The sequence below is a fragment of the Trichomonas vaginalis genome, chromosome I (assembly GCF_026262505.1).
Source record: "Trichomonas vaginalis G3 chromosome I, whole genome shotgun sequence".
Classification (NCBI taxonomy): domain Eukaryota; phylum Parabasalia; order Trichomonadida; family Trichomonadidae; genus Trichomonas; species Trichomonas vaginalis.
In genome coordinates this window covers 6075111-6102897 of record NC_067203.1, presented here as the reverse complement: position 1 = coordinate 6102897, position 27787 = coordinate 6075111, and the positions used below count along the sequence as shown (strand labels likewise).

Genomic DNA, 27787 nt, shown 5'->3' with positions numbered 1-27787 from the left:
GACATAAACTTTTCACCAATGGGTTCCTTTTGGTCATCATCGAATAAATGTCTCATGAGATACTCTGTGTTTAACATTTCTTCCTTCAATACTTTTGGAATACCTTCTAAAGTATAAAGTCTTGCTATAGCTGAAGGATATAATGAAACAGTGTCGAAGTCAGCAATGAGTTTCTTTTTGCTCTTTTGTTTCATGTTATCTGACAACATACATCTTCCACCTTGAATGCATCTCGAAATAAATTCTCTTGGTTTATTTGAGAGGTCATAAAGATTTCCATTCGGGAAGTATACTCTGTTCTCAAACAATTTGTTAGCAATTGAACAAATACTAACGTAGTCATAAACGTTTAAATCAAACTCTTTCAATAAGTCATTGCGGAACTTTACAAAACCTTCTCTTAAAATTCTTACATCTTGTTTGCAGTAAAACGTGCTATATTTTTCTAAGTCGAAGTGGTTTCATCTATTCTGCAACCTTTGATGGAATCTATGTTTTTCATAAATGTATCTGCATCCCGGATAAACTTACATGCTTCAGAAATGACACCAGTTCTGTTGTCATTTGCTAACAAAACACTGCTGTAGTAGTTATATGGAAATACTTCTTTCGGTCCTGTTTGTAAGTTAAACATAGCAGGAAATAGTTTAAGCTTCTTATTTATAACACTGTAAGAGTCTTTTATAATAATTGCCCGTCCTTTATATAAACCAGTTATTTGCATTGTTCGTGAACCTTTAATGATGGGAGTTCCTTTCACTTCTGTCATGTGTCTTAAGATGAAGTTTATGTCATAACTGAGGTTGTGAAAATATATTAAACTCTTGTCAGGGAGTCTTTCCAAAAATTCTGTTGCACAGTTTTGACCCCAAATGCTTTCACTCACTGAACCATCTTCACTGTCATAACAGATGTTAAAAGCTTTATGAAAGCCATCCGTACTACACTCAAAGTCAGCAAAGAAAACGTGCTCAGGAATGAATTTACATTTAGCTTTATTTACTTCTTTTGACTCTGCTTTCTTCTTCAGTTGTACACAATACTTTGGAGCATATGTCAAATCTTTAAATGGTGCAAGGTTCTGTTTATATAAGTCAGTAGTATATGTGAAAAGTTCTCCATAAGAAATAGGTTCGAAATATTTGCACTCCCACAATGTTTTCATAACATCCCATAACGGTGTTGTTCTATCATAACGAACTACATATTTATCTTCTCTCTTTGTATAAATCTTCATCTGTTTCTCAATGTTCATTCCACCACAAGCTTTGAGAATTTCTTTATAGTTTCGAATGAAGTATGTTGTCATTGGAAGTCTTTCATTTAGCATGTAGTGGTCTTCAACAAGAAGTAAGTCAATAGTTCTAACAGTTTCGCATTCTTTTGGTATATATCTCTTTATTTCATTATGTCTTGAGTCATTGAAATAACCAATGGTAACATTAAATGCTATACCTGTTGCGTCAGAAATTTCTTGTACTTTACTTTGAGGAAAGTCTCTAACACGAATGACTTCTCTCATGTGGTCAATAGTTTCTTCATTTACTCCAGCCTGAATGCAAGCATAAACGAAACAATTGTCCTCTGTCATAAGTGTTGCAGTTCTTTTGTTCAGTTCATTGAAGATTTGGTAGCGTTCAAGATTTATAGGTAATGTGCAAAGATACTTCCATAACTGACCGCTTCTCTTCTTATAAAACTTCTTTTCACCATTATCTTTCCAAAAGCTTTCTATAAGTGCTGGGTTTCCTGTTTGCTTAAGAGCTTCCAAAATGGCTTTCTGGTCATTTGTCAGTGTGCTTTCATCTCTATATGGTCTCTTTTTTGGTTTGCCTTTCTTTACATCTGACATCGTTAAGCCTTCATATTCTGTTAAATCATACATCTTTATTTCAGTAAGATTCTTTATGTTTGTCAAGAAGAAGTCATAGTGCATTTCAACAATACCTGCAGCATTTGCTTCTATCTCTGATATAAAGTTCTCCTTCAAGAGCTGATGTAGTAATGTTCCAATATTATTGAGGTTTAACGTAGAACATTCATACTTTCCACCAAGTTTATAACATACCATCCATCTTTGTTGCGAGTTTATTTTAATTTTCTCTAAGAGTCTCATGAAAACCTTACCGAAATGTTTGTGTAAATATTCTGTTTGGTTCATCTAAAGCTTCGATGTTAAAGTCAATGAGTCTATTGCCTGACTTCACATTTCTCTTCCTATTCTCTTCATCTTTCTTTAACCATCTCTCACCTTCTTTTGGTTTGTCGTCAATGGAACGAATGACATCGTTAGCTTTGCGAACTTGTTCTATAGCACTTTTAAACATCTCTCTTCTCTGTTGTTTCAGTGTGTCGTCTCTTCTTCTTGTTTCACCAACGTTTGCATTTGTTATGTCAAACATTTCTTGACGAACATCATGCGAAAGAGCTTTACGAGTATGACCAACGTTCGCATTTGTTATGTCAAACATTTCTCTTCTTACTTCATGAGGTACTGAACGTCTATGATATAAGTCAATAGCAATGTCATTTAAAGGAAATGCTCTTGCATGGACTTCGTCCTCGCCGCGTTGCGGCTTTATGAACTCATGAATTCTATCATAACTTATTGCACCATTGTAGTCTTTAATGAAGTCAGCGAGTGCTTTTTTGTTTGTCGCGTAATGTTTTGCAACATCTATATTAGCTTCTGTAAGAAGTTGTTTTATTTCCGAGTGTTCTAACTTAGACAACTTCCGATACATCTTTAGTAGGAAATAAAAAAATATTTTTTTGAAAAAATTAGATTACATTTTTAAGTTATTTTTCAAAATAATTTAATATTTTTATTTTAATGAAACACATGCAAGATTGCAAGTTCTTTTCATACAATGCTCTCGCTACTGCCATCAAGAATGAGTTCAATGGTTCTGCAAACGTTAATGTTATCTTTAACAAGAAGTTTGTGAAAGAATCTAAGTTCGGTCAGTATGTCAGACCATTAGCTATTGTCATTGACCGCAAACGTTATACTTCACAAGAGTTAGCAGTAGTTTTGAAACAAAAGGGTTTCTTCGTGAATGTCAAAGATACTCATTATACTGTTATAAAGAACTCCAACATTGACTTCTTCAGTATTGCTATGAATCTTTCCGAACAGAAAGAATATAAGAAGGGTGAAACATCTGTGAAATATTATCCTTCATCTCTGAAGACAATAACGAACAAAGATGTTATACAAAAGTTCTTACCAAAGGTTGAAGAAGCTTCTATTGACATTGACGAAGGAAGTGAAATGGTTGAAGAAATTGACCCTGAAGCTATTTAACCAAAAATATATTTTTGGTGAAGAGGTGAGATTTCACCTGTTTTTTCACCTCATTCTCTCTTCGTTAATGTTGTCGTGACTTCTTCGTTAATGTTGTCGTGACTTCATTCTTCCTCTTTGAAGTTATCGAAATATTCTGTTATTTTTTCCTTCAGTAATGGTAAGTCTTCTTTGAAGGTAAGTATTGTGCAACCTTTGATGTCATAGTGTGTTTGAGGAAGAGTATTTTTGACAATTTCTTTTATTTGCTCATTCGGTGTCATTGAAATCGGTAAGTTTTCACGATAGAACCAGTTTCTGTCAGATTTATATATTTTAGCAAGGTCGTAAAAGCTTTTGTTGTTTCTTCTGACTAAATGCAACATAACCATATCTCTGTCTTCTTCATTCTCCAACTCTTCAGTATAAATCATATACTTATAGTTCTTTTCCTTTCCTTTTGGTACTGAACGCGGTATTCTTTTCTGTATGCTTTTGTCTTTGGATTCAATGACTTCATCTTTTGCTTGAAGTTTCTTTTCCATCTCTCCACGTTCTTGTCTGTGAAGTTCGTCAAGAAGTTTGTAAATATTCCAAGCATAACGTGGTGAAGCCCACATTGCAACTGCATTTACTAAAAGTCTATGAACATAATATCCTCTCAAACCGTTTGGCAATTTTTCACGGTTTTCATAGAGTTTTGGCGACTGGGATTTTTTACCTACTCGCTGTTCTTCACTGTTTTCAGAAAAAAGTACGTCTCGCTGTGCTTCACTTAATAGTTCTATGGTGCTTTGGTTCCTAAACCAGTCTTTAGGAAGCTTAGTATCTGGAGCAAAACAAGCCGTCAAAATACTTTGCATTTGGTACATGTCGTCTTTGACAGAACGAATGAGTCTCAATTGTTTGTTATACTGTATGTATTCGTATTCTTCATTTATGACTTCATGAACGATAGCAGTTGTTGTGTTCTCTGATGTTGACATATCTGTCTTTACATACAGGATAAAAAATAAATAAAATAAAAACTAACTTTATTTTTTTGAGATAAACACTATTTCTTCACAACATTAAATTTTATCCTGTATGAAATGACTTTAAAAAGATTATTGACTGACTTCGAATACTATCTCATTGACGCACTGACAGACCCTCAAAACTGTGTTGAAAGTTCTTTAAGCTTTAAGATTGAAGGTACGACGCATTTTGTCTTCACTTACGTATTGAAAGAATATGACCGTTATCATAACGAAGTGAATCAAACACTAATAAAATTTGTAGATAAAAAATTGGTTAACAATGAATATTTTAAACGTGAAGACCCAAACACTGCTGGAGATGATGAAGAATACAGACAAGTTATTGAAAAAAATAACGCAAGATTAGATGCAATAGAAAAGAAGTTTAATGAATGTCTTACAAACACGTATGAATATCTTATGCAGTGGGAAGCCAGATGGAAATAAATTTACGTCAAATATGCAATTTATAAAATCTTATGTCGACAGGCTACGTAGCACAGTGGTCTAAGGTGGTGTTATGGAGGGGTCAGGGTCTGTGGTTCGAACCGCGACAGCGCCGTATTTTCTTATTTTCTTTATTTGTCTTGTTTGTCGTGAATAAAAAGTGTCATAAAAGTGCTCTATCTTCCACGGGAATAAATAAAAAATTTACTTTATTTCTTCTTTATTTCTTTGTTCCCGTGGAAGAAGGGTTTTTGCCGTTTTTTTCAGCCGAAATCAACGATTTTTTCATTTTTGGAATCCTTAGCAAATGAGGAATCTTTTCTCTCGTGGAAGCTTTGACCAAAAATATAATTTAGGTGAAGAGGTGAGATTTCACCTCTTTTTTCACCTAATTTTTCACCTCAGCCGCTAAGCAGACTTCTTGACTTTGTCATAACTTCTTCGTAAATGCTTTGTCATAACTTCTTCGTAAATGCTTTGTCATAACTTCTTCGTAAATGCTTTGTCATAACTTCTTCGTAAATGCTTTGTCATGACTTCTTCGTAAATGAGTGTAAATGACCAAAAATATAATTTAGGTGAAGAGGTGAGATTTCACCTCTTTTTTTCACCTAATTTTTCACCTCTTTTTTTCACAAGCGTTTTACATGAATTGTACGATGTATATTTGAAATCCTAAACAGTTTTGTAGCTTCTATTTCTTCGCTGAGGATATCAAAAGTTTTAACAATGCCGAAAGTCTCTTTATATTTCTTCTTGACGTCAGATAGAAGGAAATCTTTTACTGTTGGATAGTTTTTGTTCAGAAATGCTAACATGTCCATTTTATCTTCTGCTGGCTTTTCTGCTTCTTTCTTTAAGTCTGCATAGTCGTTTCGCATTCTTTCTATCTCTTTGACGGAGTAGTTATATTTCCTTATTGCTGCTTTACATTTTGAACATTGTGGGTTCATTTTTGCATTATACATTGAAATTTGACCTGCTAGAACAACTAAAGCGTCAATTGCTCTCTTCATCTCAAACATAGCGGGTCTTAGTTGTTCGTTCCATACTTTGCCTCTTCTATCTTTATCTCTTATTTCCCAAACACATTTTGCAACTAATGAAACAAAGTTGTCGTAGGTCTTAAATTCTTCAGATTTATATGTCAGAAACATTCTTATATACCATATCGCAATCTTTGTCCATAACTTTATGGTTGCAATGAAAACCAAGGAATTCATAATTTACTTTACGTATGAACTTCTTTATTTCTACTGAGTCAGTTGCTTTGACTTCAATTTCGTCGAATTCAGGAATAGTTAGTTTTTTGATGCTGAATTTCAGGTAGTTTAGGTAAATGGTCGATGAGGTCCTCCATTTCATAAAGATACTGTTCATTTGTTTCATCTTTCGCACTACAGTCTAAATTACTTGTTAAAAGTTCCTGCTTAATTCTCTTGACATCATAAAGTGCTTTGTAAAGTTTCATTAAACTGAACTCAGAGTCTTTGTCATATGTTCAAACAGGTATGTGAATGTTCTTATCTTCATTGTAATAGCATGTATAGCCTTCAGGAAACATTTCATTAGCGGTTAAAGCAATAACATCTTGCTTCACGCCTTTCATTCTGCAGTGAAATGCAACTTCATTTAAATCATTCGTGAGTAAGTCTATGAGGTCTTTCTTTCCACAGAAATACTTTTATAAGCTAAACTTTGTTTTCCAGGTGTTATTTCTGCAAAGTCGCTATGAAATTGACCAAGGTTTCTTTCCTATAGTTCATCTTACCATATCTCTTCTTAAAACTCTGCTGCAAGCTTTGGGATCTTCATTATATAAGTGCATACTGTCGGTATCCTGGTAAATATTTGAATCCCATGTCCTCTGCAGTACAGAATATCATTCATAATACGTTTTGACATAGACAGAATATTAACACCAAGTGGACAGAGTTAAAGTGTCGCAAATGCTTTTCGTTAGCTTGAAAATGTTTTATCTGAACCATCCAAACCTTCGAAACTTCACTATATGGTTGTAATTTCTTATAGCATATCTTATAGCATCTTTGTCATCTACTATGGTTATTTTTGATCAATAGAGAGATAGAATATTTTGCCATAAATGCTGTTCAGAATGAGTTTATAATTTCTTGTAAGGGGTTCTTCTTTCTTATACTTTAACCTAACTCAAACACACTTCTTTACTTCATCTCTTATTCTCAATCTCTGTTCCATCGTAATAGTATCCTGCAACACTTCACATTTGACACCTTGATATTTTATGAAGTCTTGTAATGTTATATGGTCAAACATACATGAGACAGCAAGTGTTGAACTTCTTGAACGTTAAGTTCTGGATTTAGTTCAGGGTCGCAAACTATTAAATGAAAGGTGTCTGGTTATACCAATCTCTGTTATCTTAATGAAACAAAGAAGCCAGACATAAACTTTTCACCAAGGGTTCCTTTTGGTCGTCATCGAAAAATGTCTCATGAGATACTCTGTGTTTAACATTCTTCCTTCAATCTTTTGGAATACCTTCTAAAGTATAAAGTCTGCTATAGCTGAAGGATATAATAAACAGTTCGAAGTCAGCAATGAGTTTCTTTTTGCTCTTTTGTTTCATGTTATCTGACAACATACATCTTCCACCTTGAATGCATCTCGAAATAAATTCTCTTGTTTATTTGAGAGGTCATAAAGATTTCCATTCGGGAAGTATACTCTGTTCTCAAACAATTTGTTAGCAATAGAACAAATACTAACGTAGTCATAAACGTTTAATCAAACTCTTTCAATAAGTCATTGCGGAACTTTACAAAACCTTCTCTTAAAATTCTTACATCTTTTTGCAGTAAAACGTGCTATATTTTTCTAAGTCGAAGTGGTTTTCATCTATTCTGCAACCTTTGATGGAATCTATGTTCTTCATAAATGTATCTGCATCATGGATAAACTTACATGCTTCAGAAAATGACACCAGTTCTGTTGTCATTTCTAACAAAACATGCTGTAATAGTTATATGGAAATACTCTTTCGGTCCTGTTTGTAAGTTAAACATAGCAGAAATGTTTAAGCTCTTATTTATAACACTGTAAGAGTGTTATAATAATTGCCCGTCCTTTATAATAACCAGTTATTTGCATTGTTCGTGAACCTTTAATGATGGGATTCCTTTCACTTCTGTCATGTGTCTTAAGATGAAGTTTATGTCATAACTGAGGTTGTGAAAAATATATTAAACTCTTGTCAGGGAGTCTTTCCAAAAATTCTGTTGCACAGTTTTGACCCCAAATACTTTCACTAACTGAACCATCTTCACTGTCATAACAGATGTTAAAAGCTTTATGAAAGCCATCCGTACTACACTCAAAGTCAGCAAAGAAAAACGTGCTCAGGTATGAATTTACATTTAGCTTTATTTACTTTTTTGACTCTGCTTTCTTCTTCAGTTGTACACAATACTTTGGAGCATATGTCAAATCTTTAAATGGTGCAAGGTTCGTTTATATAAGTCAGTAGTATATGTGAAAAGTTCTCCATAAGAAATAGGTTCGAAATATTTGCACTCCCACAATGTTTCATAACATCCCATAACGGTTGTTCTATCATAACGAACTACATATTTATACTTCTCTCTTTGTATAAATCTTCATCTGTTTCTCAATGTTCATTCCACCACAAGCTTTGAGAATTTCTTTATAGTTTCGAATGAAATATGTTGTCATTGGAAAGTCTTTCATTTAGCATGTATGTCTTCAACAAGAAGTAAGTCAATAGTTCTAACAGTTTCGCATTCTTTGGTATATATCTCTTTATTTCATTATGTCTTGATCATTGAATAACCAATGGTAACATTGAATGCATATACCAGTTGCGTCAGAATTTCTTTACTTTACTTGAGGAAAGTCTCTAACACGAATGACTTCTCTCATGTGTCATAGTTTCTTCATTTACTCCAGCCTGCAATACAGCATAAACGAAACAATTGTCCTCTGTCATAAGTGTTGCATTCTTTTGTTCAAGTTCATTGAAGATTTGGTAGCGTTCAAGATTTATAGTAATATGCAAAGATACTTCCATAACTGACCGCTTCTCTTCTTATAAAACTTCTTTCACCATTATCTTTCCAAAAGCTTTCTATAAGTGCTGGGTTTCCTGTTTGCTAAGAGCTTCCAAAATGGCTTTCTGTCATTTGTCAGTGTGCTTTCATCTCTATATGGTCTCCTTTTTTGGTTTGCCTTTCTTTACATCTGACATCTTTAACCTTCATATATTCTGTTAAATCATAATCTTTATTTCGTAAGATTCTTAGTTTGTCAAGAAAAGTCATAGTGCATTTCAACAATACCTGCAGCATTTGCTTCTATCTCTGATATAAAGTTCTCCTTCAAGAGCTATGTAGTAATGTTCCAATATTATTGAGGTTTAACGTAGAACATTCATACTTTCCACCAAGTTTATAACATCCATCATCCATCTTGTTGCAGTTTATTTTTAATTTTCTCTAAGAGTCTCATGAAACCTTACCGAAATGTTTGGTAAATATTCTCGTTTGGTTCATCTAAAGCTTCGATGATTAAAGTCAATGAGTCTATTGCCTGACTTCACATTTCTCTCCTATTCTCTTCATCTTTCTTTACACATCTCTCCCTTCTTTTGGTTTGTCGTCAATGAGAACAGAATGACATCGTAGCTTTGCGAACTTTTCTATAGCACTTTTAAACATCTCTCTTCTCTGTTGTTTCAGTGTTCGTCTCTCTTCTTGTTTCACCAACGTTTGCATTGTTAGTCAAACATTCTTGACGAAACATCATGCGAAAAGAGCTTTACGAGTATGACCAACGTTCGCATTTGTTATGTCAAACATTTCTCTTCTTACTTCATGAGGTCTGAACGTCTATGATATAAGTCAATAGCAATGTCATTTAAAGGAAATGCTCTTGCATGGACTTCGCCTCGCCGCGTTGCGCTTTATGAACTCATGAATTCTATCATAACTTATTGACCATTGTAGTCTTTAATGAAGTCAGCGAGTTGCTTTTGTTTGTCGCGTAATGTTTTTGCAACATCTATTAGCTTCTGTAAAAGTTTTTTATTTCCGAGTGTTCTAACTTAGACAACTTCCGATACATCTTTAGTAGGAAATAAAAAAATATTTTTGAAAAAATATGATATACTTTTTTAAGTATTTTCAAAATAATTTAATATTTTTATTTTAATGAAACAACTGCAAGATTGCAAGTTCTTTTCATACAATGCTCTCGCTACTGCCATCAAGAATAGTTCAATGGTTCTGCAAACGTTAATGTTATCTTTAACAAGAAGTTTGTGAAGAATCTAAGTTCGGTCAGTATGTCAGACCATTATATTGTCATTGACCGCAAACGTATATTCTCACAAGAGTTAGCAGTAGTTTGAAACAAAAGGGTTTCTTCGTGAATGTCAAAGATACTCATTATACTGTGATAAAGAACTCCAACATTGACTTCTTCAGTATTGCTATGAATCTTCCGAACAGAAGAAATAATAAGAAGGTGAAACATCTGGAAATATTATCTTCAATCTCTGAAGACAATAACGAACAAAAGATGTTATACAAAAAGTTTCTTACCAAAGGTTGAAGAAGCTTCATGCATTGCTATATGACATGTACGAAGGAATGTGAAATGGTTGAAGAAATTGACCCTGAGCATATTTAACCAAATATATTTTTGGTGAAGAGGTGAGATTCACCTGTTTTTCACCTCATTCTCTCTTCGTTAATGTTGTCGTGACTCTTCGTTAATGTTGTCGTGACTTCATTCTTCCTCTTTGAAGTTATCGAAATATTCTGTTATTTTTTCCTTCAGTAATGGTAAAGTTATATGAATGGTAAGTATCAGGCAACCCTTTGATGTCTTAGTGTTTGAAGAAGAGTATTTTTGACAATTTCTTTTATTTGCTCATTCGGTGTCATTGAAATCGGTAAGTTTTCACGATAAGAACCAGTTTCTGTCAGATTTATATATTTTAGCAAGGTCGTAAAAGTTTTGTGTTTCTTCTGACTAAATGCAAACATAACCATATCTCTGTCTTCTTCATTACTTTAAGCTGAATGTTCCTGCAAAAGCTGGAATAAATCGAATAGCTTCTAATGGAAGGAATCTTCTAACAGGAATTCTTAAACGAAGCTTAAAATCAAATGATTTTCCTGCTGTAATTGGACCACTAACAATTTGTCCTGTTCTGCATGTTCCCGAATGACTCCATACATCTTATGTCGAGTCTTTGAGAAAACATCTACTTTCTTTATTTGTTCGGTAGTTTGTGAGTTTGAAGTTATATATGCTTCTTCTCTTGCGTTGTCTTGAGAATATACGATACGACCATTTGCAAGGATTTGATATCCAGCAACTGCATAGAAAGCGTCATCGAAACCAATCCAAAATCCTGGTGGGTTTGTTTTATTGGAACCTGAACCAATTTCTTTATCTACAATAAATTGACCTTCCATTTTATACGTAATGAATGTATTGTAAAGGTCCAACATATTTTCACCAGGAGGTGAGAGATTGAATGTTACCCATGTGTTATCTTTAGCAGTTCCAGGTTGTGATGGAATCTTTGCGTCAGAATATTTTCTATTAGTGTCACCAATTTGAACTGCATTGTCTATGATATCGAAATATGAGCGAATCTGATGAATATGCTCTGCTGGAGTAAATTCGTTTAACTGTTCGTTCTGCATGTATTTACTTCGGATAAAAATATCTATTTACTTCATTATTCTCACTCTTCTTCTTGGTATTCGTGGTGGAAGTTGTTTCTTGACATTTTCAATGAACTGTACATTCTCTTTTGTCTCAACTTCTTTCACTGGCGGGTCAGAGTTCTTTGACTCGGTTTGTTTTTCAATGAAATTCACGAACTTTGCAATAAGCTCTTGGTTCGTTATTGAAAGTACATCTGGCTTCTTTTCTTCTGTTCTATTGACTTTTCAGTTTGAACAGAAGGTTTTATATGGGCTTCGTGGACTTCACCCTTGCCATGCACCTTAATGTTGTCGCTTTCTGCATTCGCTAATGGAACCTTTCTTTTTCTTACGTATATTTTACCATCTTTACTCTGACTTACGTAATAGAAAGGATGTTGTATTCCTCTTGCGTCATTTAATATAATAGACTCTCGCTCTGATTTTGACAAGCTCATTTTACATCGGTTAAAGTTTTAATTTTGTTTTTTATCTGCAGTCAAATGACTCAGACAAGCCCTACGGACAAGACCCAAGGGGTCATAGATGTTGAAGCATTGAAGAAAGAAATTCGTGAGCAAATTTTATCCGAACTGAAGGAACAAAAACAAGAACAAAAGCCAGAGAGACCAAAGAGAAAACTTAGTGAAAAACAACTTGCTGCATTAGCTGCTGGAAGACAAAAGAACCCACGTTTGCTGGCGAAGAAAGCTAGAGAAGAAGCAAAAGCAAAGGAAGAACAAAAAGCTAAAGAAGCTGAAGCAAAGAAAGAGTAAATGGTTTATTTTTATCCAAACTAAATGTATAGACAAATACCTTTATCTGTTGCGTTCAGTAGTGAAAACCCTGACGTCAAAATAAAGGGGAACAGAGTAACGTTTAAGTTTCCAACAGACTGGATTGTGAACATAAATGAAGAGAAGTACATTGGCATAACATCTATGTATATAACACGTGCTTTCAGAAAGGTTGACTTTATACTTCAAGTCGAGATAGAAAATGACGAACAGTCTTTAAGCGCCCAAAACATTCACATATACAAATACTTTAAAGACGATACAACATTGTTGCAATGTATGATTTCATTTAATGAGATGTTCGAGAAAAAGTTCAATATTGAAGTACAAACTTTACAGCCTTTACGTGAGTTTCTTGCACAACTGAAAGAAGAAGGTAGTCAGCCACAACTTATAGACTTTCATTATGAATTTAATGAAAATGAAGATGGAACTCATGACTGTCAATTCATTGTATTCTCACCATTCAATGAAGTCGCTAAAAAGAAAGAAAATCCATTACGTATAAGGTTTCAAATCTCCGAACCAAGTGATGATTTTAAGAATGTTTTCAATTATGATGCAATGCTTCCGAGGAAAAATGAATTTTCAAAGATTGTAACACCTGGCATTTGGGATAGAAAGCAAGCTATATTATATTCAAACTTAAGTAAGGGAGTTGAAAATGAGTTCATTGGTCATACAAGAACTTCACCACTTCCTAACCCTAAATACTATAAATTAACTGGCTTCAATCGTGAGTTTTGGATAGACATGTTCTCCACTCATGACCATAAGTGCCCAGTGTTCTTACCTCCAGATGGGAAAGATTGTTTATACATTGAAGCACAATTGTTAAACTCTACAATAGCTGTATTGTAAATGACCACATAGGCTTCGCCCATGCCGCTAGCGGCTTATTTTTATCACAAATGACCTCATTGCTGACAAAAATAAATGACCTCAGAACTTCAACTTACGAATAAAGCTTGTTTTAGTCGTTATTGAAAAGTTGAACTTTTCAGCAAAGCAAGGTTGACATGACTTACATAAGTCGAATGCAATCTCTTGACCATCATAAAGTGCTTTGTAAAGTTTCATTAAACTGAACTCAGAGTCTTTGTCATATGTTCCAACAGGTATGTGAATGTTCTTATCTTCATTGTAATAGCATTGTATAGCTTCAGGAAACATTTCATTAGCGGTTAAAGCAATAACATCTTGCTTCACGCCTTTCATTCTGCAGTGAAATGCAACTTCATTTAAATCATTCGTGAGTAAGTCTATGTAGGTCTTCTTTCCACAGAAAATACTTTTATAAGCTAAACTTTGTTTTCCAGGTGTTATTTCTGCAAAGTCGCTATGAAATTGACCAAGGTTCTTTCCTATAAGTTCTCTACCATATCTCTTCTTAAACTCTGCTGCAAGCTTTGGGATGTCTTCATTATATAAGTGCATACTGTCGGTATCCTGGTAAAATATTTGAAGTCCCATGTCCTCTGCAGTACAGAATACTTCATTCATAATACGTTTTGACATAGACAGAATATTAACACCAAGTGGACAGAAGTTAAAGTGTCTGCAAATGCTTTTCGTTAGCTTGAAAATAGTTTTATCTGAACCATCCAAACCTTCGAACTTCACTATATGGTTGTAATTTCTTATAGCATATCTTATAGCATCTTTGTCATCTACTATGGTTATTTTTGACTCAATAGGAGATAGAATAGTTTTGCCATAAATGCTGTTCAGAATGAGTTTTATAATTTCTTGTAAGGGGTTTTCTTCTTTCTTATACTTTAACCTTAACTCAAACAACTTCTTTACTTCATCTCTTATTCTCATATCTCTGTTTCCATCGTAATAGTATCCTTGCAACACTTCACATTTGACACCTTGATATTTTATGAGGTCTTGTAATGTTATATGGTCAACATACATGAGACAGCAAGTGTTTGAACTTCTTGGAACGTTAAGTTCTGGATTTAGTTCAGGGTCGCAAACTATTAAATGAAAGTGTCTGGGTATACCAATCTCTGTTATCTTAATGAGAACAAAGAAGCCAGACATAAACTTTTCACCAATGGGTTCCTTTTGGTCGTCATCGAATAAATGTCTCATGAGATACTCTGTGTTTAACATTTCTTCCTTCAATACTTTTGGAATACCTTCTAAAGTATAAAGTCTTGCTATAGCTGAAGGATATAATGAAACAGTGTCGAAGTCAGCAATGAGTTTCTTTTTGCTCTTTTGTTTCATGTTATCTGACAACATACATCTTCCACCTTGAATGCATCTCGAAATAAATTCTCTTGGTTTATTTGAGAGGTCATAAAGATTTCCATTCGGGAAGTATACTCTGTTCTCAAACAATTTGTTAGCAATAGAACAAATACTAACGTAGTCATAAACGTTTAAATCAAACTCTTTCAATAAGTCATTGCGGAACTTTACAAAACCTTCTCTTAAAATTCTTACATCTTGTTTGCAGTAAAACGTGCTATATTTTTCTAAGTCGAAGTGGTTTTCATCTATTCTGCAACCTTTGATGGAATCTATGTTCTTCATAAATGTATCTGCATCATGGATAAACTTACATGCTTCAGAAATGACACCAGTTCTGTTGTCATTTGCTAACAAAACACTGCTGTAGTAGTTATATGGAAATACTTCTTTCGGTCCTGTTTGTAAGTTAAACATAGCAGGAAATAGTTTAAGCTTCTTATTTATAACACTGTAAGAGTCTTTTATAATAATTGCCCGTCCTTTATATAAACCAGTTATTTGCATTGTTCGTGAACCTTTAATGATGGGAGTTCCTTTCACTTCTGTCATGTGTCTTAAGATGAAGTTTATGTCATAACTGAGGTTGTGAAAATATATTAAACTCTTGTCAGGAGTCTTTCCAAAAATTCTGTTGCACAGTTTTGACCCCAAATACTTTCACTAACTGAACCATCTTCACTGTCATAACAGATGTTAAAAGCTTTATGAAAGCCATCCGTACTACACTCAAAGTCAGCAAAGAAAACGTGCTCAGGTATGAATTTACATTTAGCTTTATTTACTTCTTTTGACTCTGCTTTCTTCTTCAGTTGTACACAATACTTTGGAGCATATGTCAAATCTTTAAATGGTGCAAGGTTCTGTTTATATAAGTCAGTAGTATATGTGAAAAGTTCTCCATAAGAAATAGGTTCGAAATATTTGCACTCCCACAATGTTTTCATAACATCCCATAACGGTGTTGTTCTATCATAACGAACTACATATTTATCTTCTCTCTTTGTATAAATCTTCATCTGTTTCTCAATGTTCATTCCACCACAAGCTTTGAGAATTTCTTTATAGTTTCGAATGAATATGTTGTCATTGGAAGTCTTTCATTTAGCATGTAGTGGTCTTCAACAAGAAGTAAGTCAATAGTTCTAACAGTTTCGCATTCTTTTGGTATATATCTCTTTATTTCATTATGTCTTGAGTCATTGAAATAACCAATGGTAACATTAAATGCTATACCTGTTGCGTCAGAAATTTCTTGTACTTTACTTTGAGGAAAGTCTCTAACACGAATGACTTCTCTCATGTGGTCAATAGTTTCTTCATTTACTCCAGCCTGAATGCAAGCATAAACGAAACAATTGTCCTCTGTCATAAGTGTTGCAGTTCTTTTGTTCAGTTCATTGAAGATTTGGTAGCGTTCAAGATTTATAGGTAATGTGCAAAGATACTTCCATAACTGACCGCTTCTCTTCTTATAAAACTTCTTTTCACCATTATCTTTCCAAAAGCTTTCTATAAGTGCTGGGTTTCCTGTTTGCTTAAGAGCTTCCAAAATGGCTTTCTGGTCATTTGTCAGTGTGCTTTCATCTCTATATGGTCTCTTTTTTGGTTTGCCTTTCTTTACATCTGACATCGTTAAGCCTTCATATTCTGTTAAATCATACATCTTTATTTCGGTAAGATTCTTTATGTTTGTCAAGAAGAAGTCATAGTGCATTTCAACAATACCTGCAGCATTTGCTTCTATCTCTGATATAAAGTTCTCCTTCAAGAGCTGATGTAGTAATGTTCCAATATTATTGAGGTTTAACGTAGAACATTCATACTTTCCACCAAGTTTATAACATACCATCCATCTTTGTTGAGTTTATTTTAATTTTCTCTAAGAGTCTCATGAAAACCTTACCGAAATGTTTGTGTAATAGTCTCTGTTTGGTTCATCTAAAGCTTCGATGTTAAAGTCAATGAGTCTATTGCCTGACTTCACATTTCTCTTCCTATTCTCTTCATCTTTCTTTAACCATCTCTCACCTTCTTTTGGTTTGTCGTCAATGGAACGAATGACATCGTTAGCTTTGCGAACTTGTTCTATAGCACTTTTAAACATCTCTCTTCTCTGTTGTTTCAGTGTGTCGTCTCTTCTTCTTGTTTCACCAACGTTTGCATTTGTTATGTCAAACATTTCTTGACGAACATCATGCGAAAGAGCTTTACGAGTATGACCAACGTTCGCATTTGTTATGTCAAACATTTCTCTTCTTACTTCATGAGGTACTGAACGTCTATGATATAAGTCAATAGCAATGTCATTTAAAGGAAATGCTCTTGCATGGACTTCGTCCTCGCCGCGTTGCGGCTTTATGAACTCATGAATTCTATCATAACTTATTGCACCATTGTAGTCTTTAATGAAGTCAGCGAGTGCTTTTTTGTTTGTCGCGTAATGTTTTGCAACATCTATATTAGCTTCTGTAAGAAGTTGTTTTATTTCCGAGTGTTCTAACTTAGACAACTTCCGATACATCTTTAGTAGGAAATAAAAAAATATTTTTTAAAAAATTAGATTACATTTTTAAGTTATTTTTCAAAATAATTTAATATTTTTATTTTAATGAAACACATGCAAGATTGCAAGTTCTTTTCATACAATGCTCTCGCTACTGCCATCAAGAATGAGTTCAATGGTTCTGCAAACGTTAATGTTATCTTTAACAAGAAGTTTGTGAAAGAATCTAAGTTCGGTCAGTATGTCAGACCATTAGCTATTGTCATTGACCGCAAACGTTATACTTCACAAGAGTTAGCAGTAGTTTTGAAACAAAAGGGTTTCTTCGTGAATGTCAAAGATACTCATTATACTGTTATAAAGAACTCCAACATTGACTTCTTCAGTATTGCTATGAATCTTTCCGAACAGAAAGAATATAAGAAGGGTGAAACATCTGTGAAATATTATCCTTCATCTCTGAAGACAATAACGAACAAAGATGTTATACAAAAGTTCTTACCAAAGGTTGAAGAAGCTTCTATTGACATTGACGAAGGAAGTGAAATGGTTGAAGAAATTGACCCTGAAGCTATTTAACCAAAAATATATTTTTGGTGAAGAGGTGAGATTTCACCTGTTTTTTCACCTCATTCTCTCTTCGTTAATGTTGTCGTGACTTCTTCGTTAATGTTGTCGTGACTTCATTCTTCCTCTTTGAAGTTATCGAAATATTCTGTTATTTTTTCCTTCAGTAATGGTAAGTCTTCTTTGAAGGTAAGTATTGTGCAACCTTTGATGTCATAGTGTGTTTGAGGAAGAGTATTTTTGACAATTTCTTTTATTTGCTCATTCGGTGTCATTGAAATCGGTAAGTTTTCACGATAGAACCAGTTTCTGTCAGATTTATATATTTTAGCAAGGTCGTAAAAGCTTTTGTTGTTTCTTCTGACTAAATGCAACATAACCATATCTCTGTCTTCTTCATTCTCCAACTCTTCAGTATAAATCATATACTTATAGTTCTTTTCCTTTCCTTTTGGTACTGAACGCGGTATTCTTTTCTGTATGCTTTTGTCTTTGGATTCAATGACTTCATCTTTTGCTTGAAGTTTCTTTTCCATCTCTCCACGTTCTTGTCTGTGAAGTTCGTCAAGAAGTTTGTAAATATTCCAAGCATAACGTGGTGAAGCCCACATTGCAACTGCATTTACTAAAAGTCTATGAACATAATATCCTCTCAAACCGTTTGGCAATTTTTCACGGTTTTCATAGAGTTTTGGCGACTGGGATTTTTTACCTACTCGCTGTTCTTCACTGTTTTCAGAAAAAAGTACGTCTCGCTGTGCTTCACTTAATAGTTCTATGGTGCTTTGGTTCCTAAACCAGTCTTTAGGAAGCTTAGTATCTGGAGCAAAACAAGCCGTCAAAATACTTTGCATTTGGTACATGTCATCTTTGACAGAACGAATGAGTCTCAATTGTTTGTTATACTGTATGTATTCGTATTCTTCATTTATGGCTTCATGAACGATAGCAGTTGTTGTGTTCTCTAATGTTGACATATCTGTCTTTACATACAGGATAAAAAATAAATAAAATAAAAACTAACTTTATTTTTTCTGAGATAAAACACTATTTCTTCACAACATTAAATTTTATCCTGTATGAAATGACTTTAAAAAGATTATTGACTGACTTCGAATACTATCTCATTGACGCACTGACAGACCCTCAAAACTGTGTTGAAAGTTCTTTAAGCTTTAAGATTGAAGGTACGACGCATTTTGTCTTCACTTACGTATTGAAAGAATATGACCGTTATCATAACGAAGTGAATCAAACACTAATAAAATTTGTAGATAAAAAATTGGTTAACAATGAATATTTTAAACGTGAAGACCCAAACACTGCTGGAGATGATGAAGAATACAGACAAGTTATTGAAAAAAATAACGCAAGATTAGATGCAATAGAAAAGAAGTTTAATGAATGTCTTACAAACACGTATGAATATCTTATGCAGTGGGAAGCCAGATGGAAATAAATTTACGTCAAATATGCAATTTATAAAATCTTATGTCGACAGGCTACGTAGCACAGTGGTCTAAGGTGGTGTTATGGAGGGTCAGAGTCTGTGGTTCGAACCGCGACAGCGCCGTATTTTCTTATTTTCTTTATTTGTCTTGTTTGTCGTGAATAAAAAGTGTCATAAAAGTGCTCTATCTTCCACGGGAATAAATAAAAAATTTACTTTATTTCTTCTTTATTTCTTTGTTCCCGTGGAAGAAGGGTTTTTGCCGTTTTTTCTCAGCCGAAATCAACGATTTTTTCATTTTTGGAATCCTTAGCAAATGAGGAATCTTTTCTCTCGTGGAAGCTTTGACCAAAAATATAATTTAGGTGAAGAGGTGAGATTTCACCTCTTTTTTCACCTAATTTTTCACCTCAGCCGCTAAGCGGCGAGACCCAAAGGGTCTTGACTTTGTCATAACTTCTTCGTAAATGCTTTGTCATAACTTCTTCGTAAATGCTTTGTCATAACTTCTTCGTAAATGCTTTGTCATAACTTCTTCGTAAATGCTTTGTCATGACTTCTTCGTAAATGAGTGTAAATGACCAAAAATATAATTTAGGTGAAGAGGTGAGATTTCACCTCTTTTTTCACCTAATTTTTCACCTCTTTTTTTCACAAGCGTTTTACATGAATTGTACGATGTATATTTGAAATCCTAAACAGTTTTGTAGCTTCTATTTCTTCGCTGAGGATATCAAAAGTTTTAACAATGCCGAAAGTCTCTTTATATTTCTTCTTGACGTCAGATAGAAGGAAATCTTTTACTGTTGGATAGTTTTTGTTCAGAAATGCTAACATGTCCATTTTATCTTCTGCTGGCTTTTCTGCTTCTTTCTTTAAGTCTGCATAGTCGTTTCGCATTCTTTCTATCTCTTTGACGGAGTAGTTATATTTCCTTATTGCTGCTTTACATTTTGAACATTGTGGGTTCATTTTTGCATTATACATTGAAATTTGACTGCTGCTAGAACAACTAAAGCGTCAATTGCTCTCTTCATCTCAAACATAGCGGGTCTTAGTTGTTCGTTCCATACTTTGCCTCTTCTATCTTTATCTCTTATTTCCCAAACACATTTTGCAACTAATGAAACAAAGTTGTCGTAGGTCTTAAATTCTTCAGATTTATATATGTCAGAAACATTCTTATATACCATATCGCAATCTTTGTCCATAAACTTTATGGTTGCAATGAAAACCAAGGAATTCATAATTTACTTTACGTATGAACTTCTTTATTTCTACTGAGTCAGTTGCTTTGACTTCAATTTCGTCGAATTCAGGAATAGTTAGTTTTTGATGCTGAATTTCAGGTAGTTTAGGTAAATGGTCGATGAGGTCCTCCATTTCATAAAGATACTGTTCATTTGTTTCATCTTCGCACTACAGTCTAAATTACTTGTTAAAAGTTCCTGCTTAATTTTTTGTATTTCTGTTTCGAAAGTAAATGAAGAAGGAATGAAGCTTTCCATCTCTACTAACATAGATGTTGGATTCATGACTAACGAGTTTGGTGAATTGTTGTGGACAGAGTCCCGCCGTTCGCGGCTTGAATTGTTGTTGTGCCGATTGTTGAAATCATATCTTTTATACAAAATAAAAAATAAATAAAATAAAACTAACTTTATTTTTTCTATCTTAAGGAAATTCACGAAAATTCAAGAGGTGAAAAACAGGTGAAAAAAGGTGAAATCTCACCTCTTCACCTAAATTATATTTTTTGGTGAATTCAATAAAAATAAATGGTTTCATTTACTCACAATATTTTTTTACAAAACGACCCAAACTTTTAACTTCTTTTCTGCAGCTTCAAATGCTATCTTAGCGAGTTCATATTCTCTAAATTCTCTCTTTAAATCTTCTTGTTCCCATTGGTCTAGTTCGTATGGAGAATCTCTATAACCATAATATATCTCACGTTCATGTTCTAATTGTTTTTCACACATTTTTCCAACTTCTTCTTCGAACAAAGGTTTAGCATTCTCCACTGTATCTTCGAGTTCTTCTCATCTAACTTCTCATGAACTTTCTTGTCTATGGAGTCCATAATATCTTTGACATAAAATGCATACTTTACAGAGCACCATTCAGCAACAAAATGAACGAGGTCAGCATGTATGTAAATACCTTTGAATTCATTCATAACGCCCTTAGTAAGCTCATAAAATGCTTGTTTTGAGGTTGAGCCACTTTTGGCTCGACCGTATTCTTTCAACCAAAACTCAAGAATTTCCTGCATTTTAGCACTATTGAGAAATCTGTTTAAATGGTTTAACTTTCCTGCTTCTCTTGCCATCTTTGTTGCATTAATGTAACCATCCTTGTCTCTACGTAAGACTTCAATACCGTTATAAGTGCCTTTTGTGAATGTTTCACCATTAGATTTGTTCGTGAATGTTTTTGCTTCGACTGACATTATTGTCTTTACATACAAAATAAAAATAAATAAAAATAAAACTAACTTTATTTTTTCTATCTTAAGGAAATTCACGAAAATTCAAGAGGTGAAAAAACAGGTGAAAAAAGAGGTGAAATCTCACCTCTTCACCTAAATTATATTTTTTGGTGAATTCAATAAAAATAAATGGTTCATTTACTCACAATATTTTTTTACAAAACGACCCCAAACTTTTAACTTCTTTTCTGCAGCTTCAAATGCTATCTTAGCGAGTTCATATTCTCTAAATTCTCTCTTTAAATCTTCTTGTTCCCATTGGTCTAGTTCGTATGGAGAATCTCTATAACCATAATATATCTCACGTTCATGTTCTAATTGTTTTTCACACATTTTTCCAACTTCTTCTTCGAACAAAGGTTTAGCATTCTCCACTGTATCTTCGAGTTCTTCTTCATCTAACTTCTCATGAACTTTCTTGTCTATGGAGTCCATAATATCTTTGACATAAAATGCATACTTTACAGAGCACCATTCAGCAACAAAATGAACGAGGTCAGCATGTATGTAAATACCTTTGAATTCATTCATAACGCCCTTAGTAAGCTCATAAAATGCTTGTTTTGAGGTTGAGCCACTTTTGGCTCGACCGTATTCTTTCAACCAAAACTCAAGAATTTCCTGCATTTTAGCACTATTGAGAAATCTGTTTAAATGGTTTAACTTTCCTGCTTCTCTTGCCATCTTTGTTGCATTAATGTAACCATCCTTGTCTCTACGTAAGACTTCAATACCGTTATAAGTGCCTTTTGTGAATGTTTCACCATTAGATTTGTTCGTGAATGTTTTTGCTTCGACTGACATTATTGTCTTTACATACAAAATAAAAAATAAATAAAAATAAAACTAACTTTATTTTTTCTATCTTAAGGAAATTCACGAAAATTCAAGAGGTGAAAAAACAGGTGAAAAAAGAGGTGAAATCTCACCTCTTCACCTAAATTATATTTTTTGGTGAATTCAATAAAAATAAATGGTTCATTTACTCACAATATTTTTTTACAAAACGACCCCAAACTTTTAACTTCTTTTCTGCAGCTTCAAATGCTATCTTAGCGAGTTCATATTCTCTAAATTCTCTCTTTAAATCTTCTTGTTCCCATTGGTCTAGTTCGTATGGAGAATCTCTATAACCATAATATATCTCACGTTCATGTTCTAATTGTTTTTCACACATTTTTCCAACTTCTTCTTCGAACAAAGGTTTAGCATTCTCCACTGTATCTTTCGAGTTCTTCTTCATCTAACTTCTCATGAACTTTCTTGTCTATGGAGTCCATAATATCTTTGACATAAAATGCATACTTTACAGAGCACCATTCAGCAACAAAATGAACGAGGTCAGCATGTATGTAAATACCTTTGAATTCATTCATAACGCCCTTAGTAAGCTCATAAAATGCTTGTTTTGAGGTTGAGCCACTTTTGGCTCGACCGTATTCTTTCAACCAAAACTCAAGAATTTCCTGCATTTTAGCACTATTGAGAAATCTGTTTAAATGGTTTAACTTCCTGCTTCTCTTGCCATCTTTGTTGCATTAATGTAACCATCCTTGTCTCTACGTAAGACTTCAATACCGTTATAAGTGCCTTTTGTGAATGTTTCACCATTAGATTTGTTCGTGAATGTTTTTGCTTCGACTGACATTATTGTCTTTACATACAAAATAAAAAATAAATAAAAATAAAACTAACTTTATTTTTTCTATCTTAAGGAAATTCACGAAAATTCAAGAGGTGAAAAAACAGGTGAAAAAAGAGGTGAAATCTCACCTCTTCACCTAAATTATATTTTTGTCTGATTTACATCCAACGAAAAGTTTAGAAGAATTTCTTATTCTTTCTGGCATGTTTTTATCTTTCCAGTACTCCCGCTCTAATGGTCCCAGATGAGTTGGTTTAGATTCTCTCAAGTTCTTAGATGGTATAACATCTTCAACGCCCCTTCATATCTTACTTTATAAGTGTCATCGTTTATGTTGTAGTCAAGTATTTCAATAACCACTCTCGCTTTGCTTCGTCAATGGTTTCAGCAAGTTTGCCATTACTACTTTCGACTAATTTATGACGAGATAAAATGCTATGGAGTCGTCAGCAGCTTTTATAAGATATCCATTACCTTGCGTAGAGTCTACGATATAATAGTTTCGACTTAACCTTAAACGTTTCTTTGTCAACGGTTTGTCGTCAAGAACTACACGAACTTTTGTACCAGGAATGAGGGTAAATTGTGTTGAATTTCTGATATTTTGTGTTTGGCTTCGTTTCTTTTGTATATACTTTTCTTCTTGTTGTTGTGTCATTGAATTTGGTGTATGTCCTGTTGTAGAATGTGTTGAGGAATTGTAAACTTCGATGAAATGTTTCATTGTTTCTTCGGTAAAGTCTCGCTCTTGATTTAAATCTCTGAGAGTCCTTATGAAGCGGTTAATGATACCGAGTATGTTATGGTTATGGTCTTCAGTAGTGTAGTGAGTTATGTTATGCTTAATGAGAAATTCTGTGATTTCGTTGCTGAGGTATGCACCGTCTTGGTCTGATGTTAAAATACTTGGGCTATGTTCTGCTACAAACTTTTGTAAAACTCTTAACACTTCATGAGTTCCTTTATTTCTCATTATATACGCAAAAGCTTTGCGAGTGTTAACATTTATGAAGATGAGGAATGGTTTATGTCTCCTTTTTGCTTTGAATGAGAGTGTCAAATTGGTATGCGTCAGGAGTGTTGGAGTAAATTGGTAAAAAGTAGTCGTAAGGGTTTATTTTTGTTTGATGTACAACATTTTTGTCAAAGAACCTTTTCACTTCAGCTCTGTTAGTAAATCCCGAACTCTTTGCAGCTTCATTGAACTTCTTAAATGACCTCCATGGATGTTGTTCGAATACTTCTTTCAAGCTCATTTATGTAAAGTTAAAGATTTTAACCAACTCGTATCCAAGCGTGCATTGTTATATAAGGAGGCATATAATCTTTTCCATTACCTGCTGGGTCTGTAATACCAGCTACAACATGTGTATGATTTCCTGCAGTTCCACAGAAAATACCTGTGCTAACATCTTTGGGGTCATCTGAGATATCAATATCTATTCATTCCCTGTCTATTCGAACCCGCTGCAAGATTTATATAACCTCTTTTTGTTATTGAATGTGAATGGTTTCCTTCCACAGATGTTCTTCCACTGAACCTATGCATATGTGAAGGAAGGTTTTCAATACCTATTTTCTTTGAACCTCCCATCTTCATTGACTGCGTATTAGTGTAGAATGGAAAACTGTCAACTATTTCATACCATCTACCACCAAATAAAGTGTTTGATTTATTGGATTCATAGACGTATAAACAGCTCCTATAGGATATATTAAATCATATATGCTCATAACTCTATAAACATATTCTAAAGAACTTATGTCATTAAATACCATTTGGAATGTATCTCCCGGATGAAATGTTGCATTTGTTCCACTTTTATAATGTAATGTTAGTTCAATAGAATTATCCAAGAAAAATTCAAAAGTATCTGGTTGAAGACCTCTAACAAATTCAAATGGAGTTGCTGGTTCACCATTTATAATTTCTGTTGTAAATGTCATTGTATCTGGTTTCGAAAATTTCTTTGTTAGTTCTGTATCCACATAAGTTTTGTCGGCTTTCTTATCTAACATTGCTGGTAGTTCATGTGCTTCAAAGTTTCTGGCATGATCTTCGATATTCCTGCAACTGTTATCTAAATTGTTAAGAGTATCTTTTACGCTTGTGCTTGGATTCTCTAATGGTGCACTTGAACCAAGGTCAAAGTTCAATATTATGTCGTCTGCTCTAACAGTAGTGAAGGATTTATGTGTATGGTTCTTGTCTGCTTTCTTATCTAACATTGCTGGTAGTTCATGTGCTTCAAAGTTTCTGGCATGATCTTCGATATTCCTGCAACTGTTATCTAAATTGTTAAGAGTATCTTTTACGCTTGTGCTTGGATTCTCTAATGGTGCACTTGAACCAAGGTCAAAGTTCAATATTATGTCGTCTGCTCTAACAGTAGTGAAGGATTTATGTGTATGGTTCTTGTCGGCTTTACTGTCTAATGTAGCTTGAAGTTCATTTATATCGGAGATGTTGTGTTTATGAGATTTCAAAACTTTGTTCATTGCTTCGAGTTCAACTTTGTCAGCTTTACTTTTAATAGCATCTTCAAACGTTATTTTTGACTTAACTCTCAAAGTAAATCTTGGTTCAACTAATACACCTTTAACAGAGAAAGTAGAGGCATAAATTTCATCGTTATAACTAAATGCTTCTGGTGCTTTACCCGTGTCATACTGTACAGTACAGCTTATGTCATAACCTTTAGCACGAATGTATTTATATCTTCTTTCATTGGGGTCTTCCGTCTTCACTTCATCACTTCGTGTTAAATATCCATGGTAGTCCGTTATAATCTGTTCGTCTGAAGTTATATAATGAACGTGGTTCTTGACTTTATCACTCAGAGCTAAAAGCTCATTTTTGTTTGCTTTTTCGGCTAATTTCTCATTAACATCATTCACTTCTAATTCAACTCTTCCGCCAGAACTCTTATTATCATTAATCTTTTTCATTAATTCGGTAATTACGTCATAAAGACTATATTCTGTTTTCGGTTTTGTAAATAATGAGTCAAAATTTCTTTTCATCATTACATCGCTGACATTAATGATATCACCAATTCCTTTTTCATTTATTCTCTTCATTAATTCTGCAATAATGACGAATATATAATCTGTTAATTTATTCTCTTCATCGAGGGTTATAGAATGTTTTGAAATTGAATCATTAACTCCTCTAAATAAATCAATAACTTCAGGATACACGTTTTTAATGTCTCGAATAACCCGACCAGTATCCTCGCCACTATGTGGCTCTGAGCCCGTTGGGCTCTGTTGTTCATGTTCTTCGTTCCCGTCGTTACGTGGTTTTATATCTCTAACCATCATCAACGCAGCCATAACCGGGGGGTTTGTTGCTATCTGTTCGAAAATCCGTCCGTTATGTACGGTATATCTAAATAATTTCTTTGTGTTTGTTAAAACATTTGAAACAAGTCTTTTAAAACCATCTACAAAATTTCCTGTTTCACCTAATGTTCTTGCAGCATTTACAAGCTCACCCATGCCCGCTTTTGACCCCAAAAACGTCCATATTGCATTTATTTCACTCTGTATAGTTGTCCATTCAGCAAAATTAATTCCTGCATTCGCTAAGCTGAAAATGAAATTCAGTGGATCGAACTTAATTCCACCTTCTTTTTCAATTTCAACGAACTCACTAACATGAGATTTTAAATATTCTTTCGTTAAAATTGTTTTCCCTGATGTTATGTCATTAACGAAACTATCACCGTCAAAAGTTAACGAATTCAATTTCGTCGTTGATGCTTTTATTTCATACACCGCTTTATTGATAGTTTTTGGCTCACCTTCTTTAGAAGCATATGAAACATTAATGAATGAATTATATGTATTCATGAATGAGTTAAAATCAATGATTTTCATTAATGACGCCTTTAATGATTCATTTACTGTCGAATCCCTTAAAGCAATTAATGAACTGTCATGGGCTTCGCCCTGGTCGCTTCGGTCTGAAAGACCTTCAGGACTCAAAGAGTCCGTTTGCGACTTTATGAAAGGTACACTGCAAACCGTCGAGTTTGGATCAAATCCTGTAGTTGGTGCAGGAATATTAATGATATAAGTCATTAAATCATTAAGTGACGTAAATAATGTTGTCGTTTTTGATTTAATTTCTTTAGCATCTGTTATATATGGTAATTTTATTTCTGTAGTTTCTGAATTAAAGATATTCGCTAAAATGTTTTGTAAACTGTTTTGAACAGCTGTGTAAACCGTTGAATTCGGAACTCTTACAATTTCACCATCCTTAATAAAAGGCATTGTACATGGCGTAGTGCTTGGGTCAAATCTTTCGGGATTATAATTCAACATATATTCTAACGCTTCATGAACAGACTTATATACTGTTGTGTCGTTCTTCATGACAACTTCACCATTTACAATGAATGGCATAGTGCATGGAGTTAAAATGGGGTCAAACTTTTCATAGTCCTTCCATGTTATGTATTTCTCGGTATTTCCATCAGAAATAACAATATATTTGTCAGTAAGTGTGAGAGAGTATTGACCAAAATATAAACGTTTAGCTCTGTCAGCTTCATACGCATATGCAGCTATACTCATATTTTAATGAGAATAAA

The 27787-nt window shown here is 33.8% G+C and overlaps 11 protein-coding genes and 8 pseudogenes across 19 annotated transcripts, besides 3 other annotated features; 5 read left to right on the top strand and 14 right to left on the bottom strand.

The window, feature by feature from the left end:
* Positions 1 to 6196: part of a mobile genetic element that runs on past the window's edge.
* TVAGG3_0937780 (organellar and viral DNA polymerase type B) lies at positions 478 to 1885 on the bottom strand (the record flags this gene model as incomplete). Its single annotated transcript, XM_051252808.1, has 1 exon — positions 478 to 1885. A coding segment is annotated over one exon (1408 nt), but the record flags the coding sequence as incomplete, so codon positions are not given.
* Positions 2834 to 3307, top strand: TVAGG3_0937770 (uncharacterized protein; the record flags this gene model as incomplete). Its single annotated transcript, XM_051252807.1, has 1 exon — positions 2834 to 3307. The coding sequence occupies one exon, from the start codon at positions 2834 to 2836 to the stop codon at positions 3305 to 3307; it is 474 nt and encodes a 157-aa protein (XP_051078381.1).
* TVAGG3_0937760 (KilA, N-terminal/APSES-type HTH, DNA-binding family) lies at positions 3412 to 4272 on the bottom strand (the record flags this gene model as incomplete). Its single annotated transcript, XM_051252806.1, has 1 exon — positions 3412 to 4272. One exon carries the CDS (start codon positions 4270 to 4272, stop codon positions 3412 to 3414), a length of 861 nt encoding a protein of 286 aa, XP_051078380.1.
* Positions 4378 to 4752, top strand: TVAGG3_0937750 (uncharacterized protein; the record flags this gene model as incomplete). Its single annotated transcript, XM_051252805.1, has 1 exon — positions 4378 to 4752. The coding sequence occupies one exon, from the start codon at positions 4378 to 4380 to the stop codon at positions 4750 to 4752; it is 375 nt and encodes a 124-aa protein (XP_051078379.1).
* TVAGG3_0937740 (organellar and viral DNA polymerase type B) lies at positions 5385 to 5768 on the bottom strand (the record flags this gene model as incomplete). Its single annotated transcript, XM_051252804.1, has 1 exon — positions 5385 to 5768. One exon carries the CDS (start codon positions 5766 to 5768, stop codon positions 5385 to 5387), a length of 384 nt encoding a protein of 127 aa, XP_051078378.1.
* A 215-nt stretch (positions 6197 to 6411) lies between the features above and the next one.
* Positions 6412 to 20668: a mobile genetic element.
* TVAGG3_0937720 lies at positions 10819 to 11465 on the bottom strand (annotated as a pseudogene). The gene has a single exon. A coding segment is annotated over exon 1 (647 nt).
* On the bottom strand, positions 11493 to 11926 carry TVAGG3_0937710 (annotated as a pseudogene). The gene has a single exon. A coding segment is annotated over exon 1 (434 nt).
* On the top strand, positions 11972 to 12244 carry TVAGG3_0937700 (uncharacterized protein; the record flags this gene model as incomplete). The annotated part of the gene is made up of 1 exon (XM_051252803.1): positions 11972 to 12244. One exon carries the CDS (start codon positions 11972 to 11974, stop codon positions 12242 to 12244), a length of 273 nt encoding a protein of 90 aa, XP_051078377.1.
* Positions 12269 to 13126, top strand: TVAGG3_0937690 (uncharacterized protein; the record flags this gene model as incomplete). The annotated part of the gene is made up of 1 exon (XM_051252802.1): positions 12269 to 13126. The coding sequence occupies one exon, from the start codon at positions 12269 to 12271 to the stop codon at positions 13124 to 13126; it is 858 nt and encodes a 285-aa protein (XP_051078376.1).
* TVAGG3_0937680 (organellar and viral DNA polymerase type B) lies at positions 13208 to 13768 on the bottom strand (the record flags this gene model as incomplete). Its single annotated transcript, XM_051252801.1, has 1 exon — positions 13208 to 13768. The coding sequence occupies one exon, from the start codon at positions 13766 to 13768 to the stop codon at positions 13208 to 13210; it is 561 nt and encodes a 186-aa protein (XP_051078375.1).
* TVAGG3_0937670 lies at positions 16237 to 17051 on the bottom strand (annotated as a pseudogene). The gene has a single exon. A coding segment is annotated over exon 1 (815 nt).
* On the top strand, positions 18685 to 19059 carry TVAGG3_0937660 (uncharacterized protein; the record flags this gene model as incomplete). The annotated part of the gene is made up of 1 exon (XM_051252800.1): positions 18685 to 19059. The coding sequence occupies one exon, from the start codon at positions 18685 to 18687 to the stop codon at positions 19057 to 19059; it is 375 nt and encodes a 124-aa protein (XP_051078374.1).
* Positions 19702 to 20261, bottom strand: TVAGG3_0937650 (annotated as a pseudogene). Its single transcript has one exon. A coding segment is annotated over exon 1 (560 nt).
* Positions 20669 to 21004: 336 nt separating the features above from the next.
* On the bottom strand, positions 21005 to 21502 carry TVAGG3_0937630 (annotated as a pseudogene). The gene has a single exon. A coding segment is annotated over exon 1 (498 nt).
* Positions 21041 to 27787: part of a mobile genetic element that runs on past the window's edge.
* Positions 21884 to 22345, bottom strand: TVAGG3_0937620 (KilA, N-terminal/APSES-type HTH, DNA-binding family; the record flags this gene model as incomplete). Its single annotated transcript, XM_051252799.1, has 1 exon — positions 21884 to 22345. A coding segment is annotated over one exon (462 nt), but the record flags the coding sequence as incomplete, so codon positions are not given.
* Positions 22524 to 23189, bottom strand: TVAGG3_0937610 (annotated as a pseudogene). Its single transcript has one exon. A coding segment is annotated over exon 1 (666 nt).
* On the bottom strand, positions 23694 to 24442 carry TVAGG3_0937600 (annotated as a pseudogene). The gene has a single exon. A coding segment is annotated over exon 1 (749 nt).
* TVAGG3_0937590 lies at positions 24651 to 25685 on the bottom strand (annotated as a pseudogene). The gene has a single exon. A coding segment is annotated over exon 1 (1035 nt).
* On the bottom strand, positions 26710 to 27770 carry TVAGG3_0937580 (organellar and viral DNA polymerase type B; the record flags this gene model as incomplete). Its single annotated transcript, XM_051252798.1, has 1 exon — positions 26710 to 27770. A coding segment is annotated over one exon (1061 nt), but the record flags the coding sequence as incomplete, so codon positions are not given.